Consider the following 19016-nt stretch of genomic DNA (forward strand, 5'->3'; position numbering starts at 1 on the left):
CCCACCCACAGACACAGGGTTAATATGCAAACTCTATACAGACTGAGGTTGGTATCAAACCCAGGTCCCCAGCATTGTGAGGCAGCAGTGCTAACCATTGAGCCACCATGCCACCTTTGTTAGAACCTGCCTGACCCTCCTCAGCCTGAATGTCCAGAGTCAGAGTTGGACAGCGAGGGTCTGACAATGTCTGCCAATGCCCTGAATGGAAACTGCTGAGGGGCCTGTGTGTGGCTCCTCCTCCAGCTGCTTGCTCTTGGCACTAGTCTTCTTTCTTTTGATGAGGAGTCAGCTGGGTGAGAATCAAGGTTCCCCATCTCCTTCTTGCCTGACGACCAATCGCTGGGATGATGGATTGCACATGTAGATGCCCCTCTGCTCTCCAGAATAGCTACCAACCCATTCATGGAAGCATTCATGCAGTCACATGATTTTCTGCAATGGAAGAACTTTGGATCAGTGAGAGACATTACATCCCATCTGTTCTCTCCTGATCCACTCCACGCAGGTAAACAGAGTACCTCAGTGTCCTCCCCATCTGGTTCCTGGTTTCTGGCAATCTATCAAGTGCCAGTGACCTGTGATATTTCTCCCTCACCCATCATCATAACAGTCACAGTGTGGTGCTCATCAGCCTCTGATCTGACACTCAGTGAGCATACTAACCCCATCGAGGTGTCAATATTGGATCTGATGGAGCAATATAGAAGGCTGCCTTGCTGATGTTTCCTGTACAGTTTCCACACAATTGTCCTCAGAGATGGAGGACATGACTTCTTGAAGACACAGACAGTTCTCCACAGATGTGTTGGGAGTTTGTGAGGTTTGTTAAGACACAAGAGGCTAGTCATTAGAAGTGGTTTTCAATGTATGACAGTAGCTACCCGGTCAATGTAATAGCAGTATACAACAGTGGTACTTACTTGGTTGATGCGACATGGATGTGTCTGCAGGAGAAGTCTTCTCCTGTGAGGGCAAGAATACTGTCTTCCAAGAGGGAGAGGACATGGATATCAAGAAAATCCTTCCCCATTTGTTTTGTATTGCAGTGTCCTATTATGGGATGTCTTCTGCAATGATAGAAAAGGGTTGAATGAGTAAGATGCAAGTGAATGCCATGGCTTGCAGTGCTGGTGAATGTGGGAGAAAGGGGTTGAGATGTTCTGAGTGAGTGAGTTGGCAGTATAGAGGGAATGCAGGGTTGGTGGTGGAGGAGGATGAATGATAACAAGATAAAGTGATAGAAGGTGTTTCATGCAACAGTGGGGATAACAGAGCAGGAGCCTTGTGGGATGTGGATACAGTGGCAGGGATCCAGTGAATGCAACTTAATAGAGAACGGTACTTGGGTGGAGTGGAGAAGGTCATTGACCTTCTTTTAGTGCTGCATCACTGTTATCTGCACCCTTGAGATGGCACTTGTGGTGATGCTGCTCCTTTAACAAGCTCATGCTGTCATTTGTTATTTTTTCAGCGTGGTCGTAAAGACATAGATTCTAAAAGGTCTAGATTTAAGGGTATTAGGGCCAATTTGATTATAGCTAACAGATACTACCCCAGGCAAAAAACTTGTACAATGAAAGGGGAGCGGCCAGTTCTCCCAGCTCAGCTTTTCTCTGGTTTGGTTTTTGCAGTCTGGCTGTTCACTGAAAGCAGTCAGAGTTTGAGGCTGCTGGTCTAAGAAACATGGAAGGAGGTGTTCCTTGCTGAATCTCTCTGTCATCTCTCTCTCTCTCCTGTAAGACCCTGTGTTTGATTTTACCTGTTGTACCAAGGAGTGTTTATGGGGATTATTGCAAGTAGTTGGAACAGCATCATTAAGTTGGGATAATCTGTTCGATTTTCAGATAAGTTAAGTTATTCTACATTCTGTTCTCTTTTGTTTGTGTTTCATTCGGTAATCTTGTAAATAAATTCTGCTTTGTTTAAAACTAAGTGGCTTGACCAGCTGCATCACTCCAGGAATATCCACACTACACCTGCTTAAAACAACAAGCAAAGTTAGGGTCTGGGCTACTTTCTTGAAATGTTTTGAGGGGATTTGACCTGATCTATAACAGACTGGATTTGTTTGATAGTTTGATAGTTCCAAATTGAGATTAGGGTTATTGGACTAATAGGCTGCAGGTGTCAGGTGTTGGGTGTGAGTGTCTTTTGTTCTGTCTGTTGATTTGGGTTGGTTTAAACAGTGCTTACCTCACAATGGGTCTTTAAGACACTAAGCGGTTTCTGTGGGTAGAAGAAGTGACATTGGGGGTTTTGCAAAAGTTGCTTCAGGGCAAGCTGCTGGAATTAGCAGACAAGCTGGGGTTGGAGCTGCCAAGGGAAAGAGAGATAATCAGAGCAATAGCTCAGCATTTAAATTTGCTGGAAACACCATTAGAAACTTTAGACATGACTAAAGTTCAATTGAATATGAAGCAACTTGAGTTAAAGGCAAAAGGCAACAGAAATGAAATGGTTTGAATTATGATTAAAAGCAGAGGAAAGACAGGGAGAAATAGAGAGAGGAAAGAGAGAAAAAAGAAGAGAGAAGAAAAGAAGAAAGAAAGGGAATTTAAACTTCAGAAATTGGCACTTTGACAGGAAAGTCAGCTTAATAGGATGGAGATGAAGGTTGAAGGTAAGCTTAGTGAGGAAGAGAGTGACGGTGAGCAAACTCATGGTAGCCAAAGGCCTGGTGAGGATCTGTTTCATTATATTCACACACTGCCTAAATTTGATGAGAAGGATGTGGAAGCCTGTAGGATATAGGTAAAGTAGTGTTACTTCTGCAATCATAATTACTTATGCGAGGTAAATGCACTCACACCAGTGTATAATTGTTTCAACCATGAGCTGAGTCAACAAGAATGAAAACTATGTGGAAGAAATATATAATTGTTTTTGTATTAGCTAAAATGTGCATATAAGAATGAAACGTGCCTGCAAGCAATGGTAGATGTTACAGACACATAGATAAGGTGTTGTGAGGATGTAGGTTAAGCCAGATATGCTTGTACAAGCACTAGTTATAAGCATCTGTTTCCCACTTTTGCAAAAACACAAAAACAAACCCCAATTAAAAGGTCAGAAGAATCAATATGGTTGGAGAAAGGGAGGAAATGTCACAGTTGGAGGAAGTAGATAATAGTGAAGAAGGATATACCTAATAATGGGCCATAGCAGAATGTGGTGAAATGGCCGAGTAAAACTTGTACTTTGTTATGCACAAGGCTGGATAAGGCAAGAGATAAACAATAGTAATGGGCACCGGGTTGGGAATAGTGAATCCTATATAAGATATATATTTGCTAAACTCTGTGTGCCTTACTTCAGGCACCACGCTTGCAACCGTATAATAAACATACTGATTGCTTCAGATCTTGACTCGGACTGAAATTATTGGAGTGAGTGACCTTTGTTTCTCACAAAATCTTATTTTCATCTTATTTTAAAAGGTGGCTAAACAAGTGCGGTGGCCAGTGATCATGTGAGTTTTGTTGATCCAAACAAAACTTGTGGGGAGAGCTAGTATCACTATCAGAGGAGGTACCTGGGGTGTATGAGGAGGTGGAGAAATCCATCTTAAGTGCATATTAGGTTGTGCCAGAAGCCTACACACTACACTTGAGAAATCTAAGTAGGGACCTGGTTAAACCTATATTGAGTTTAAAAGGATCAAACAAAGTAATTTTGATAGGTGTAGCTGGGCATTAAAAACAGAGTAAACCTGTGACACTCTTAGAAAGATAATTATTTTGGACGAGTTTAAAAATTAACGTCCTGAAATGGTGAGAACTCATGTGGAAGAGCAGAGAGTTAAAATGGCTGATTATTATGAGTTGGTCCATAAATCAAAGTTTGGCTTCCAAAATCAATTTCTATCCATGAGGGATAGAACTTGTGGAAAAGAGAAATCCTCACGTGGAAAGGGAAAGTAGGTCTTGGTGAAGATCATATGAATAACTTACCACAGTGTAAAAAGGAAAGAGAAATTTAAAAGCTCTGCTGTTTTCACTGCAATCAAGTTGACCACATGAAATCACAGTGTTGGTGGGTTAGGAAAAGCATTGGCAAACCAGATGTAGGAAAACAGGATAAGTCAATGAATTTTGTTGGAGTGATAACAGAAAGCACAGTAGAGGCTACATAACTGCACCAGAATGTACAACCTGATTGGAGGTTGGTTAAGGAGAAAGTGTCAGATCTTCTGAAAACATATACTTGTGAAGGTAAAGTTTACTCACACAGGCCAGGAGCAGCAGGTAATGAGGTTACAACATTTAGAGATTTCGGATCCTGTCAATCTGTAATGTTGAAAGATGAGGAGATATGTACCCATAGTAATGGTGCCAAAACCAGATGATACCCAACGGTTGTGCGTGGACTGTCGCAGTCAATGCCTTTACAAAGACTGATGCATATCCAATTCTGTGTTTGGAAGACTGTGTTGGAAAGGTGGGACAAGCAACTTATCTTTTGAAGTTGGACTTACTCAGAGGGAACTGGCAGGGACCTTTGTCCAAAAGTGAAGACAATTTTGGCTTTCGTAACGCCAAATGGACTCTATCAGTTTAAAATCATGCTATTTGGCATAAAAAAGGTGCCAGCCACATTTAAGAGACTAACCAATAAGGTCATTTCCGGGTTACCCAGTTGTGTCATATACATAGATGATTTGGTGATTTTTAGTCACACATGGAAGGAACAATTGCAACATTTATCAGCTTGTTCGGTTGACTTTGGAAAACAGGCTTGGTGATAAACCTAGCTAAAAGTGAATTTGCCAAAGCCCAAGACGCCTTCCTGGGCCATGTTGCTGGACATGGACAAATGGCCCCACGGAATGCAAAAACTAAGATAATTGGGGAGTTTCCCATACCATCGACAAAAAGGGCAGTACTACAATTCCTGGGATTGAGTAGATTTTATCGAAAATTCGTATCACATTTTTGCAATGTCACTACTGAACTCACTGAATTGCTAAAGAAAGGCAAGAAGTTTCAGTGGACAGCAAGTTGTCAGAAAGCATTTGACAGCCTGAAAGCTGTGTTAACCACTGCCCTAGTATTAGCCACACTTAATTATACGAAGCATTCAAGGTGGCTATTCATCCCAAATGATGTAGGTCTTAGTACTGTGCTCTTGCAGGATGATGCCGAGAAGATATAAAGACCCATCATGTATTTCAGCAGGAAATGGAAATATGCTTCAGCAGAAATATTCAACAGTTGAGAAGCAGATTTTGAACTTGGTGTTGGCATTACAACACTTCAGTGTTTATGTTACCAGTAACGCATCTGAGACAATCGTACCCAGTGAGTGGTCATAACCCGTTGAAGTTAGTGGAGAACTTTAAGGACAAAAATCCCACACTTTAGATGGAGCTTGTTGTTATAGCCATTCAATTTAAAAATTGTGCATGTGTTAGGGCGAGAAAACGTGATTGCAGAAGCATTGTCGAGTCTTGAAATAGAGATGGAGAGTGGCTGGAATAAACATACTGGTGCAAAATGTAGGAGTACATGTTTGTTTGATTATTATCAGTGTATAGTAGTGTACTAACAATTTAAGATTAAAGGATCTTAAAATGAAGCCATCTTTGGATAGTGATGGTTTGTTTTTTCTAAGGGGGAGATGTGATGGTGCTGCTCCTTTAACAAGGTTATGTTGCCCTTGAGTTTTTTTTCAAAGCGGTTGTAAAGACACTGATTCCAAAAGGTCTAGGTTTAAATGATTTAAGCCAATTTGATTATGGCTAACAGATACTCCTTCAAGCAAAAGGCTTAAGTTTAAAAAAAGACACTTGTACAATGAAAGGGGAGTGGCCAGTTCTCCCAGCTCAGCTTTTCTCTGGTTTGGTTTTTGCAGTCTGGCTGTTCACTGAAAGCAAGCAGTCAGTATTGAGGCTGCTGTTCCAAGAAATAGCTTGATTGAAGAAGATGTTCCATGTTGAATCACTGTCATCACTCTCTCTTCTGTAAGACCCTATGTTTAATTTTATCTTTTGTGCCAAGGAGTGTTTATGCGGACTGTTGCAAGTATTTGGAACAGGATCTTTAAGTTGGGAATAATCTGTTGGGTTTTCAGTTAGGTTAACTTATTCTATGTTCTGTTTTCTTTTGTTTGTGTTTCATTTGGTAATCTTGTAAATAAATTCTGTTTTGTTTAAAACTAAGTGGTTTGACCAGCAGCATCACTCCTGGAATATCCACACTACACCTGCTGAAAACAACAAGCAAAGTTAGGGTCTGGGCTGCTTTCTTGACATTTTTGAGAGGATCTGGCCTGGTCCATAACACACTGGCCCAGATGGGGTGATCTCTGATCAGGCTGGCATTGTCTTATGGCATGGCCTCCTCTGATATTCCTCTCCTTCTTTGCACTATTCCTTCATTCAAGAACTCCAGTTTTCTGTCAGAGAAATGTGGTACCAACTTCCCCTTCTCAGTCATCACTGTCTCCAGCAACAAGCTCCTCCAGGTGAGTGGTAGGCTTTCAAAAATTACATGGATTAAAGGACACTGTTCTTCAGGCAAATAGGGACCAAAAGGCACGTTTTTCCAGGAATGATGCATAATAAAATGGATGGAAATTGAACTTGAGGAACACCAGAGGGATGTGGCCAGTAATTAGTTTGGCAAATTTGATGAGATATGTTGAAAAAACATTCTCAATCTGGCAGCAATATTCCCTTCAAAAAACTCAATGTAATTTGGACATAGCCAAAAAAGTAACATTCAGCTGATTTTTTTGGAAACATATTTTCATGGATTTTCTGTTGTTTATGTATAATGAAAGGTTCATGTATATATATAATTTTGGAATTTTGATTTTAAAATAGAGGCAGATGATATTTGTTACTTGGTTGAAGGATTTTCATTTAAAAATTTAGAGAGTATTTCTGGCACAATGACTAAATCTATCATTTGTCAGATAACGTTCTTGTGCTATGCTGTCCTATGTGCTATGCAAATGACAAATATGCCTGTGGACCCCTGTTGCGTTAATGGAAAGATGTTGATATTATTGTGCTTATAACAGGTAGGTTAAACATGTAAGGTCATTAGCTTTGTTTTTAGTTTGGAAGTCTCTAGAGTGGAGCATTTTTAAAGTTCAGTTTAAAAAACATGAATATTGAGTTTTAAACTAGTTTAGTTTCTCTTCTAGAAGGAATATTTCAGGGCAGTTCAGGGAATCAGTCGCTTTAGTACTAGGATTTGATTTGTGAATCTTTCAAACCAGGTTTGGTCAGGTGTCTGACAGGTTATTAGAAATGAGAAAATTTGCTCTCTCAGATTTGTGAAAATGTTCATGTTGGCAGAATTGGAAAGGCCTCAATTGTCTCCACATTGCATGATAAAGAAATTCATAGAATCATAGAATCCCTACAGTGTGAAACCTGGCCATTCAGCCTGTCAAGTCCAAATCGACCCTCTGAACAGCATCCCACCCAGAACTACCCCCAACCCTTATCTCTGTAACCCTGTATTTACTAAGGCTAATCCACATAGCCTGCACATCCCTGGATGCAATGGGCAATTTAGCACAGCCAATCCACCTAATCTGCACATCACTGCACTGTGGGAGGAAGCCAGAGCACCCGGAGGAAACCCATGCAAACACAGGGAGATGGTGCGAATTCCAGTTGAGTTGACAGGAATCAGTAAGTAAAACCATAAAGACTTGAGATAAGGGTGTAATTTCTCATGACTGGAGTGTCTGTAAGGGATAGTATTGGGAAACAGGTTGCAACTTAATTTTGCTATGTATTTTATGTCTTCTGAACTGTCTTTTATATTTGGATAGCTGGGTTTTTCCTTCTATTGTGTAATATGTATGTGTCTGATGGTAAGTAAAAATTTGCAGCCTTGGCTATGTCTCAATGACTAACCGCCGTGTTAATTAACCAAACAAAAAAGAAGAATGATCTTGCAAGCAAGTTTCATTCTATATCTAACTTATCCAGTCATACCATCAGCTGGGATCTTAATATATATTGCTGAATTCATTATCCTGAAGCCTGACCTAATAATCTAGAAATATGTATTAAATCACGTGATTGCAGAGAAATTTAAATTTATGTGATTAAATTGCTGAGGTGGCCGTGGAACTATTAGATTGGTGCAACTCCCACTCATTCATAAAATAAACCTACTGCTGGCTACAGGCAATGACAATATAGTTGACTGTTAAGTGCTCTCTTTACAGTCTGCACACTGTCTTGCAAGTTTTTCATCCACAGATTGGTCTCTTGAAATTTAAATGTATTTATGTTTTGTTCTTTTATTGATGACTGTGAATACATTGTGGGTCTGTAAGAGAATGCATAAGCCACTCAATTCCTTCCATCCAGGTAATTGTAGATATTTTAATCAACTGTTCAGGCATTTGTGACATACCTCTGATAAAAGAATATAAAGGAGAAATTTGACAATCAACAAATTTCAAATTAGTTTTCAGGGCCAGTAAAGGTAACGTGAAGCATGAGCTTAATATGCCATTTAGTCAGTTACTTATCGTTCTGCTGGATATAACTTATTCAACAATTTTTATAGTGAGATATCACCTTATCAGTTCAGTGATTTCTACTTCTGGGTTGTGGGTGGGCAGGCCTGCAGCTTCACCAGAACACCCTAAGGGAAGCATAGAATTACTGACAATAAGTTTTGGTTTGCCAAGTTTAGCTGCACACATGCAAATTACAAAAATCAATTTCAGAGAAGCAATGACTTAGCAACTTGACAATTTTGCTACTGCAAGATACCAGTTGATACTCAAGAAACTAAATGAAGTTATTTGTAATGTACTGTATTACATATTTCATTCTGTCTAATAATGTTTATATAATTCTGTACATAGTTATAATTTGTGCACGTGACCCACTACTTTAAGATTGCATTGTGAGGATCTTTATTTTCATTTCCAGAAAAGTGCAGGTGGATGGTGGTATCACTTCAATCAGTCTTCGTGGTCAAGGGCACCAGTTTTTTGTTGGGACCATTACATCCCAGATATACCGATTTAACTTCACTGAGTTCAAAGAGGAGCTGATCACTACATGTCACAGTAATGCTGTTCTTGACATAGCATTTCCCTGGTAGGTTTGCAGAATTTGCTGTATTTATGGACACACTTCATCATCTTTAATCTACATTACTAATCGAAAAACTATTCAAAATATTTTGATTTCTAAAATTTATGGCAAGCACTATTTGACAATACCTTAAGATTCATCTAATTGCTTTATCAGTGTTACCAAACTTTAAAGATGTTAAAATTAACATTGAGTAGTTTTGCTGGCAGAACAAAGTTAGTCACAGAGACATAGATCTCTCTGAAGCAACAGGACAATTGTATTGGAAGACAGTTTTATTCTGAACGTACAAATTAGAACAGGTATAAAAATCATGCTCACTATGGGTGAGAACAGTTGCGTACAAGAGGAATGGAAAGGGGTGAGAGCAAGAAAGACGCATGCTACGATGAAAAAAGTTTGAAAGCCTTCAGAAAAACACAACTGGTATCTTAATCCATCAATTGACTTTCTAAAGTGTTGGAATAATTGATTAAGAAGTCAAAGGCAAAGCTGAAGAGATGAGAAGCCACAATTGTAGATTGAAAACGATATTTGATTTGAACTGTGTTATTCACTGTGTCCACACTAGGATCTGCATTAGCCGGGTACTCTTATAGTTCGTAGCACATCTCACCATGAAGTTCTCTCCTTGTCCAGACCTTTTGAAGATATTTTCCCATATCTTGTGAAGGTACCCCTCCAAAATCATTATGTGACAGCTAACACTGTGGCTTTCCTAGATTTAATACAAAAGAAATCTTAATAGAGGTGCTGCAGGCAACAAGTAGTGAAACACTTGGCTCAAAGGCTCATGATAACCAAACACTAGCAGAAAGTGCAAGCAAACAAAACAGGAAATATACCTCAGAAATAGCCTCCAAACTGTAGACATGAGTATCGAAATGAGATGTCATGAAGGATGGAAGTTTTTACATGCCAGCAGAACAATGTTCCTCTGTTGTTTAAACTTTAGAGTGAATCTTTCACCTGTTGTCAGAACTCCAAAATTGCATGTAATGGAGAAAGACAGCAATGAAGTGACATTACAGGTTTCTACCCATTTTTGTTAATACTAATGTTCTGCAAACTGGTGCATAATGGCATTGTGATGAGAAAAAAAATCAGCCTCACATTAAAACAAATGGAGCAAGAAATAGTTTAAGGGATCCTGGCAAATTGGTAAATGTTTTCTACAAGCACAATCCTCTATCCCCACCACTGCAACTCACTTATTAACTTGGGAATTTAACCCACTTGCACTAAACATTTTAGTAACTCTTCCAAGCTATTAATGTATTAAAACATAATGAATTGTTAAAATAATGTATATATTATAGTGTTTAAGAATGCTGTAGTTTGAGACTGTATCTTTATGTTTTAAGTGTGTGAAAGGGGTTATATGACCTGCGTGTCTGTGTGTCTGGATGATTTTGTTTATTCATCCATGAGATGATGTGAATTTTACTAGCCATGCCAACATTTACTGCCCATCCCAAATTACCTTTCTTGAACCGTTGCATTCCTCTGGAGTACAGGTGCCCTCTCAATATTGTTGGGGAGGAACTTCCAGGGTTTTGATCCAGTGACAGTGAAGGAAAAGTGATATAGTTCTGAGTCAGGGTTTTGTGTGTGTGTGGCTAAGAGGGGAACTTTCAGGTGCTTGTTTTCCCACATGTCTGCTGCCTTGTGCATTTAGCTAGTAGAGATCATAGGTCAGCAAAGAGAGTCAGAGCAGCCTTGGTGAGTTACTGCTGTACAATTTGTAGATGGAAATCACTGCTGCTACTGAGCATTGGTGATGGAGGGAGGGAGTGTTAAATATGGTAGATAGTGTCTCAGTCAAGCAAATAGCTTTTTTTTGGACCATATCAAACTTCTTGCGTGTTTTTGGAGCTGCATCCATCAAGACAAGTGAACAGTATTCGATCACACTCTTTTCTCATGCCTTGCTAATGATGGCTAAGCACTGGGGAATGAGGAGGTTAGTTATTTACAGCAGTCTGACCTGCCCTGGTAGTTGGAATATTTAAATGGATAATTCAGTTCAGTTTCTGGTCCATTGTATTACCATAGAGGCACAAAATCCCTACAATGCTGTCAGCTCAAGCCTCGATATTGTCCAACTCTTGTTGAATATGAACATAAGCTGCTTCAGAGTCTGAGGATTTGTGAATGTTGAACACTGTGCAAATATCAGTGAACATCCCACTTCTGACGTTATGATGGAGGGAAGGTCATTGATGAAAAAGCTGAAGATGGTTCAAACTAGGACAATATCTTGAGAAACCCCTGTGAAGATGTAGTGGAGGCGATATGACTGCCTTCCAGTAACCTCAACCAAATTTTTTGTGTTAGGTGTGACTCCATCCTAACATTTTCCATAGTCTTTCCCATGATTTCTTTTGATTTGTTTCCTTGATGCAGCTCTCATGACATCCTACACTGATGTCAAGGCTAGTCACTTCCACCTTACCTTTGGAGTTTAGGTTACTTGTCCATGTTTGAAGCAAGGCTGTGATGTCATCAGGAGTTGAGTAGACGTAGCAGAACTCCGTGAGTAGGTACTACTGGTTAACATTGTCATTAATCACCTCCATCACTTTGCTAATGATGAAGACTAGACTGACAGGGCAGTAATTGTCTGGGTTGGATTAGTCATGCTTTTTATGGACAGAACATATTTGTGTAACCTTCCACAATGTCAAGTGGATGCCTGTGTTGCAACTGTCCTGGAACAGCTTGGGATGTGTGCGGCAAGTTCTGAACCATAAAACTTCAGTGCTATTGTATTACCTGATATGCTGGGTTCCACTGCCGTTGTTTGTGGAGCATTCTCCTCTAGTGAGTTGTTTAATTGTCCACCTCCAATCATGACTGGATGTTTTGAGACTGTAGAATTTACATTTGATCTACCAGTTGTTTGCCCCTGTGGTTGTAAGCTGTTTCTTCTGTTGTCATGCAGGTAGTCTTGTGCTGGAGCTTCACTTCATTTTTAATGATGCCAGATTGGTGTTCCTGGCACACCTTCCTGCATCTTCTTTGAACCAGAATTGATCTCCCAGCTCAATCATAATGGTAGATTGGATGATATGCTGGAGAATGAGATTACATATTGTGACAGAATGCAGGTCTGCTGCTACTGAAGGCCCACAGTGCCTTATGTATGCCTAGTTTTGAGTTTCTAGATCTGTTCAAAGTTTGTGCTACTTGGCACACTAGATGAGCCACAGTATCCTCAATGTGAAGATGGAACTTTGTCTCCATAAGAACTATGTGGAGGTCACTCCGACTGACACTATCATGGATGGATGCATCTATGAAGGTAAATTGGTGAGAAATGTGTCATGTAAAATTTTTCCTTCTTGTTAGTTCCTCTGCCACTGCCATTGTCTAGTCAAGCAGCCATATCGTTTATGACTCTGCCAGTTTGGCCAGTCAGGGAGCTACTGAACCACACAATTAATTTTTAAAGATCAATGAAAAACCCAAATCCTTATGCTGAGGGAGATGTGCCAGCTACTTCGATCTGGGCCCAGTGACAACTGTTTCTAAGTCCACAATAAGACACCCTAATTCTTCTAAGGCAGAGTCAGCAAGGTCTGCACATTAAGCAGCGTAAATATTGACTCGATCATTCACCGCACAGAATTTAGGTGGATGTTAGCACTCAGTTTGAAGTTAAAAATCATGCAGATTTAAAACAAGGCTGAAGTGTTCACCGAGCTGGAGTGAGAGGGAGAATCTCTCATTGTGGAAGATTGTATTTGGAAAACAAAAAATAAATAATTGGCAGCTATGAATCACTTTGCATTGATTGCAGAAAAATTTAATGTCTACATAATAGACTAAATAACATAACAGAATCAGAACTTCTGGTTGTCATTATAAGTAAAACATAGTATTCCATAATTCAAAGTATCAATAATCTCAGAAATGAGAATAGTATTTAGTTAATGTTCTTTTTGCATTTTCCTCAGGAGAAGTTTTACATTATGAAAGAAGTCTTGTGTCCTTCTTTCAGCCAATATCTGGAAGTTTCAGTTTATTTTTGAAGCTTATCAATCGCTTTGGAGACCACAGTAATGCTAACAAGCCAAAGGAAATCTTCAGGAATTTTCCTTAATTCATTATGGTTTTTTACAACAGATATTAAAAACTTTGAAAAAAGGCTTTGTTAATTGCTACCTATTTGTCTCAAATATAGTGGAACCTCAGACCTGTTTGGAACATGTTCAAAGGCTGAAATACGAATCTGGCATACACCCACCAATAAAGAGCTCCTGCGAATCTCTGTGCCTAATATGACTTGCAATGCCATTGAATTTATGCAAGATGGGAAAAGTATTATTAGCGGTATGTAATAGCATTTATTCAAACTGTAAACCAATAGAATTTCATCCTTTTTTGTTGGACATATTTCACCTTATTTTGAGAACTATTTCCAAATCTGAAATTTCCATAGCTTGGAATGATGGGAAGATTCGTGCTTTTACACCAGAGACTGGCAAATTAATGTATGCAATCAATAATGCCCATCATGACGGTGTCACAGCAATTGCTGCCACTAGTGACTGCAAGAAAATAATCAGTGGAGGTGGTGAAGGGCAGGTATGTACACACAACACAATCTAATGTATGTCTGGAAAAAAAACTTAGTAATATTTTTATGCATTTACTTTAATAATCATGATGTGAGCTCAGATCACGGTGGTTCCACATAATGGTGAAATATTGCTCTATGGTAATATTGGTTGACTTCTTAAAACTGTGTTTTCTCTGCCTTCCATATTTATGGTCCAGAATGGCACGGAAACAGATGCTGAACTTTACACTACAGAAGGAGGAGAAGGCCAGACTACTCATTGTGCCGATATCAACTCTGTGAAAGAGATGTCCATTTAGTCAACTCCCTTTCTGTCCTTACATGGCCTTGTCCTTTTTTCCCCTTTTCAAGTATTTGTTCTCCATTAGAAGTATTTAAGGGAGCTTCTTTCACTCTTCTCCCCTCCCCCTCCCCCAGCCAACAGTGAATTCAAAATTATAAAAACATGTTGCATGAAAATGTGTTTTTTTACCTTTTTGGTCAATTAGATATTACCTCTGGTGATCGATTAACCCTTCTATCATTGGAAGCGTTTTTGCCTATTTTGCCCTCTCAAAACTTCAATAATTTGAACAATTGTATTAAATCTCTCCATAACCTTTTCTACTGTAAGCAGCACAATCCCAGATTCTCTAGTCTCTTCACCTGAAGTCCCTCATTCCTCTTACTAGTCCAATTAACCTCTTCCCATCCTTCAAAATCTAACTGACCTCATCATCTTAACTCCATTCCCTTCTCTCTCATATATTTATCTAAATTCCCCTTAAATATGTCATTACATCTGCAATGTGTTGACCTGAAATGTATTTGAATCCATTTCATAGTTTATTATATTTACAAGTCATGCATTTTCTGCAGACTTTAAGGTTATAACTTTCAAACCCTAATCCAAATTATTATAAATATCAAAAAGAACAGTGACCCTGATAGATACAACTGTATACTTTCCTGTAATCTGAAAGAACAGTTCAATACCGTATATGTCCTGTCTGTTAGCTAATTTTGTATCTATTTCCCTCCGCTTCTTTAATCCCACGGGTTAATGTGACTATTATGTGGCATTTAGAGATTCATACAGACAAAATTTTTACATTGCAATAAGATATTCTCCATATTACAAAGAAAATATCGGAGTAACTATCTGGTCAGTCTATTTAAAATAGCCTGCCATCAGTCCCACAAATCACTGAAAGATGGAAGAAAATTGGAAGAGACAATGCAAAAGTAAATGTGAGGAATGAGAAAGGATTTTTTTCCATTTTTCATGGGAAATGGGCACTCGAGCCCAGTATTTATTGCCCATCCCTCATTGTTAGTGTATGACCGACTTGAACTGTTGAAGTCCGTGTGACGAAGGTAGCCCTAGGTTGATGTTGAATATGGAGTTGCAGGATTTTAACTCACTGACAATGAAGGAACTGTGATATATTTCTAGGTCAAGATGGTGTGCAGCTTGGAGGGGAACTTTCAAATGAATACATTCTCATGTACCTAAAAATGCTACAGTGTAGCTTGTAAGTGGTTTAAATTGCAACTGCATTGCTTGTTGCCAGGGACAGTGAATGCATAATGTGGTGGATGGAGTCAATTGGACTGCTCTGCCCTGGATAGTATGATAGTTCTTGAATGTTGATGGAATTGCAGTCGTCCAGATGTGTGGAATGTATTTCATCACGTCCTTGACTTGCATATTGGAGATGATCAGAAGGCTTTGCTGAGTTACTACTCACAGAATTCAAGCCTATGATCTGCTCTTGTCGCCACAATGTTGATGTGACCAGTTAAGTTTCTGGTCAATGGTGGCCCACTTCCCCACAGAATGTTGATGATGGGAAATTTGATAGTGATAATGATGATGAATGTCAAGGGGAGATGTTTACACTGTTTCTTGTTGGAGTTGTCTTTGGTTGGCATTGCCTGGAGGAACTCTGGTAACAGTGTTCTGGAGCTGAGATAATTAGCCTTCAATGAGCCCAACTATTTTCATTTTTGTTGAGTAGGACTGCAGGCAGTGGAGAGTTTTCCCCTAATTCCCATTGACTTTCAGCTTGTCTGATTCTTTGATGCACTTAAGGATATTTCTTATACCAACTTAGTCTAGCCTATACATGATTTCAGTTTGTGATACTTAGCTGCTTTGTGAAACAGCCGATCAAGCCACTCAGCTCTGTCAAAGCATGACAGAGCTGCTCTACAAACTAGTCAAGCAATAGCCTTACATAATTGTGCTCAGCAAATTATATATTATAACTCATTTTACAGACTCCTCCATTTCTGAGTATGTCCTGTCCTACCATTAGGGCAGACCCATCAAGGTGACAGCAAAGTGCTATACAGTTGGAATGGAATGGTCCTGAAAACACCCAATATTCACTTTAGAAGCCATGAATTTACATGGGATATGGTCAGTCATGCTCCTGCCAATTTCACCAACTACCTTCCTGCAACTGGTGAATCAGTACCATGTTGAATTCATGTTGAACATTGCTTGGAAGAAGCATTGAGGGTAGTAAAGGCATAGAATGTATTTATGTGAGGGGGCTTAAATATCTATCACCAAGACTAGCTTAGTACACTTTACAACACGTTGTGAGGAACTATCATTGTGCTAAGTGTGATAGCCTTTGAAAAAGATCTAGCAACTCAAGTCTGTACATCCATGAGGTATGTGGGCTATCAGCAGCAGCAGAGTCGAATCCCAACACAATCTCCAACTTCATGGTCCAGCATATCTTGCACTGTACCATTACCATCAAACTAACTAATCAACCCTGGATCAATGAAAAGTGCAAGAGGGCAAGCAAAGAGCAGCACCAGATATTCCTTAAAAAATGATATCATCCTGTTGACACTACAAATAGGAGAAAGTGAGGACTGCAGATGCTGGAGATCAGAGTTGAAAAATGTGTTGCTGGAAAAGCGCAGCAGGTCGGGCAGAATCAGGGAGCAGGAGAATCGACGTTTCGGGCATAAGCCCTTCTTCAGGAATGAGGAGGATGTGCCAAGCAGGCTAAGATAAAAGGTAGGGAGGAGGGACTTGGGGGATGCGATAGGTGGAAGGAGGAAGCACACCGACCTTTACATTGCTGGGGCTAAACAGCAGCTCGCGGACACCTCCTCCTACTGTCCCCTTGACCATGACCCCACCTCCCACCATCAAACCATCATCTCCCAGACAATCCATAACCTCATCACCTCAGGGGATCTTCCATCCACCACCTCCAACCTCATAGTTCCACAACCCCGCACCGCCCGTTTCTACCTCCTGCCTAAAATCCACAAACCTGACTGCCCCGGCTGACCCATTGTCTCAACCTGCTCCTGCCCTACCGAACTCATCTCTACATACCTTGACACGGTCCTGTCCCCCTTAGTCCAAGAACTCCCCACCTAGGTTCGAGACACCACTCACGCCTTCCACCTCCTCCATGATTTTCGCTTCCCCGGCCCCCAACGTCATATCTTCACCCATGGACATCCAGTCCCTAAACACCTCCATCCCCCATCACTAAGACCTCAAAGCCCTCTGCTTCTTCCTTTCCCGCCAAACCAACCAGTACTCTTCCACTGACACCCTCCTTCGACTGACTGAACTGGTCTTCACTCTGAACAGCTTCTCTTTCCAATCCTCCCACTTCCTCCAAACCAAAGGAGTAGCCATGGCACCCGCATGGGCCCCAGCTATGCCTGCCTCTTCATCGGATATGTGGAACAGACCATCTTCCGCAGCTACACTGGCACCAACCCCCACCTTTTCCTCTGCTACATCGATGACTGTATCGGCGCTACCTCGTACTCCCACAAGGAGGTTGAACAGTTCACCCACTTTACTAACACCTTCCACCCTGACCTCAAATTTACCTGGACCGTCTCAGACTCCTCCCTCTCCTTCCTAGACCTCTCCATTTCTATCTCGGACGGCCGATTCAACACAAACATTTATTATAAACCGACTGACTCACACAGCTACCTAGATTTTTTTATACCTCCTCCCACCCTGCCCCCTGTAAAAACGCCATCCCATATCCTAATTCCTTCACCTCCGCCGCATCTGCTCCCAGGAGGACCAATTCCAATACTGAACAACCCAGATGGCCTCCTTCTTCAAAGACCACAATTTCCCCTCAGACATGGTTGATGATGCTATCCACCGCATCTCCTCCACTTCCCGCTCCTCCGCCCTTGAACCCTGCCCCTCCAATCGCCACCAGGACAGAACCCCACTGGTCCTCATCTACCATCCCACCAACCTCCATATACATCGTATCATCCTTCGTCATTTCCGCCACCTCCAAACAGACCCCACCACCAAGGATATATTTCCCTCCCCTCCCCGATCAGCATTCCGGAAAGACCACTCCCTCCGTGACTCCCTCGTCAGGTCCAACCTCCACTCCCGGCACCTTCCCCTGCAACCGCAAGAAATGCAAAACTTGCGCCCACACCTCCCCCCTCACTTCCCTCCAAGGCCCCAAGTGATCCTTCCATATCCTTCACAAATTCACCTGCACCTCCACACACATCATTTACTGCATCCGCTGCATCCGATGTGGCCTCCTATACATTGGGGAGACAGGCCGCCTACTTGCGGAACGTTTCAGAGAACACCTCTGGGACACCCGCACCAACCAACCCAACCGCCCCGTGGCTGAACACTTTAAAACCCCCTCCCACTCCACCAAGGACATGCAGGTCCTTGGCCTCCTCCATCGCCAGACCATGGCAACACGACGCCTGGAGGAAGAGTGCCTCATCTTCTGCTTAGAAACACTCCAACCACAAGGGATGAATGCAGATTTCTCCACCTTCCTCATTTCCCCTCCCCCCACCTTTTCTCAGTCCCAACCCTTGGACTCAGCACCGCCTTGTTGACCTGCAATCTTCTTCCCGACCTCTCCGCCCCCAACCCCTCTCCGGCCTATCACCCTCACCTTAACCTCCTTTCACCTATTGCATTCCCAATGCCCCTCCCCCAAGTCCCTCCTCCCTACCTTTTATCTTAGCCTGCTTGGCACACCCTCCTCATTCCTGAAGAAGGGCTTATGCCCGAAATGTCGATTCTCCTGCTCCTTTGATGCTGCCTGACCTGCTGCGCTTTTCAAGCAACACATTTTTCGACACTGCAAATAGGACAAACACCATGACAGAGCCAAGCAATCTACAACCAATAGATCAGATCTAAGATCTTCAGTCATAGCGATGTACAGCAAGGAAATAGACCCTTCAGTCCAACTCGTTCATGCCGACCAGATATCCTAACCTAATCTAGTCCCATTTGCCAGCACTTGGCCCATATCTCTCTAAACCTTTCCTATTCATATACTGACCCAGATGTCTTTTAAATGTTGCAAT

General features: G+C 41.2%; 1 protein-coding gene across 1 annotated transcript in view; it reads left to right on the plus strand.

Annotated features, from left to right (window-relative positions):
* cfap52 (cilia and flagella associated protein 52) overlaps window positions 1-19016 on the plus strand; it is a 92582-nt gene that overhangs the window by 24081 nt on the left and 49485 nt on the right. Inside the window, exons 8-10 of the mRNA XM_060844551.1 lie at window positions 8912-9082; window positions 13266-13414; window positions 13524-13669. Coding sequence (XP_060700534.1) covers window positions 8912-9082; window positions 13266-13414; window positions 13524-13669 — 466 coding nt within the window. The remainder of the gene's footprint in view (window positions 1-8911; window positions 9083-13265; window positions 13415-13523; window positions 13670-19016) is intronic.

This window comes from Hemiscyllium ocellatum, chromosome 25 (genome assembly GCF_020745735.1).
Source record: "Hemiscyllium ocellatum isolate sHemOce1 chromosome 25, sHemOce1.pat.X.cur, whole genome shotgun sequence".
NCBI lineage: Eukaryota > Metazoa > Chordata > Chondrichthyes > Orectolobiformes > Hemiscylliidae > Hemiscyllium > Hemiscyllium ocellatum.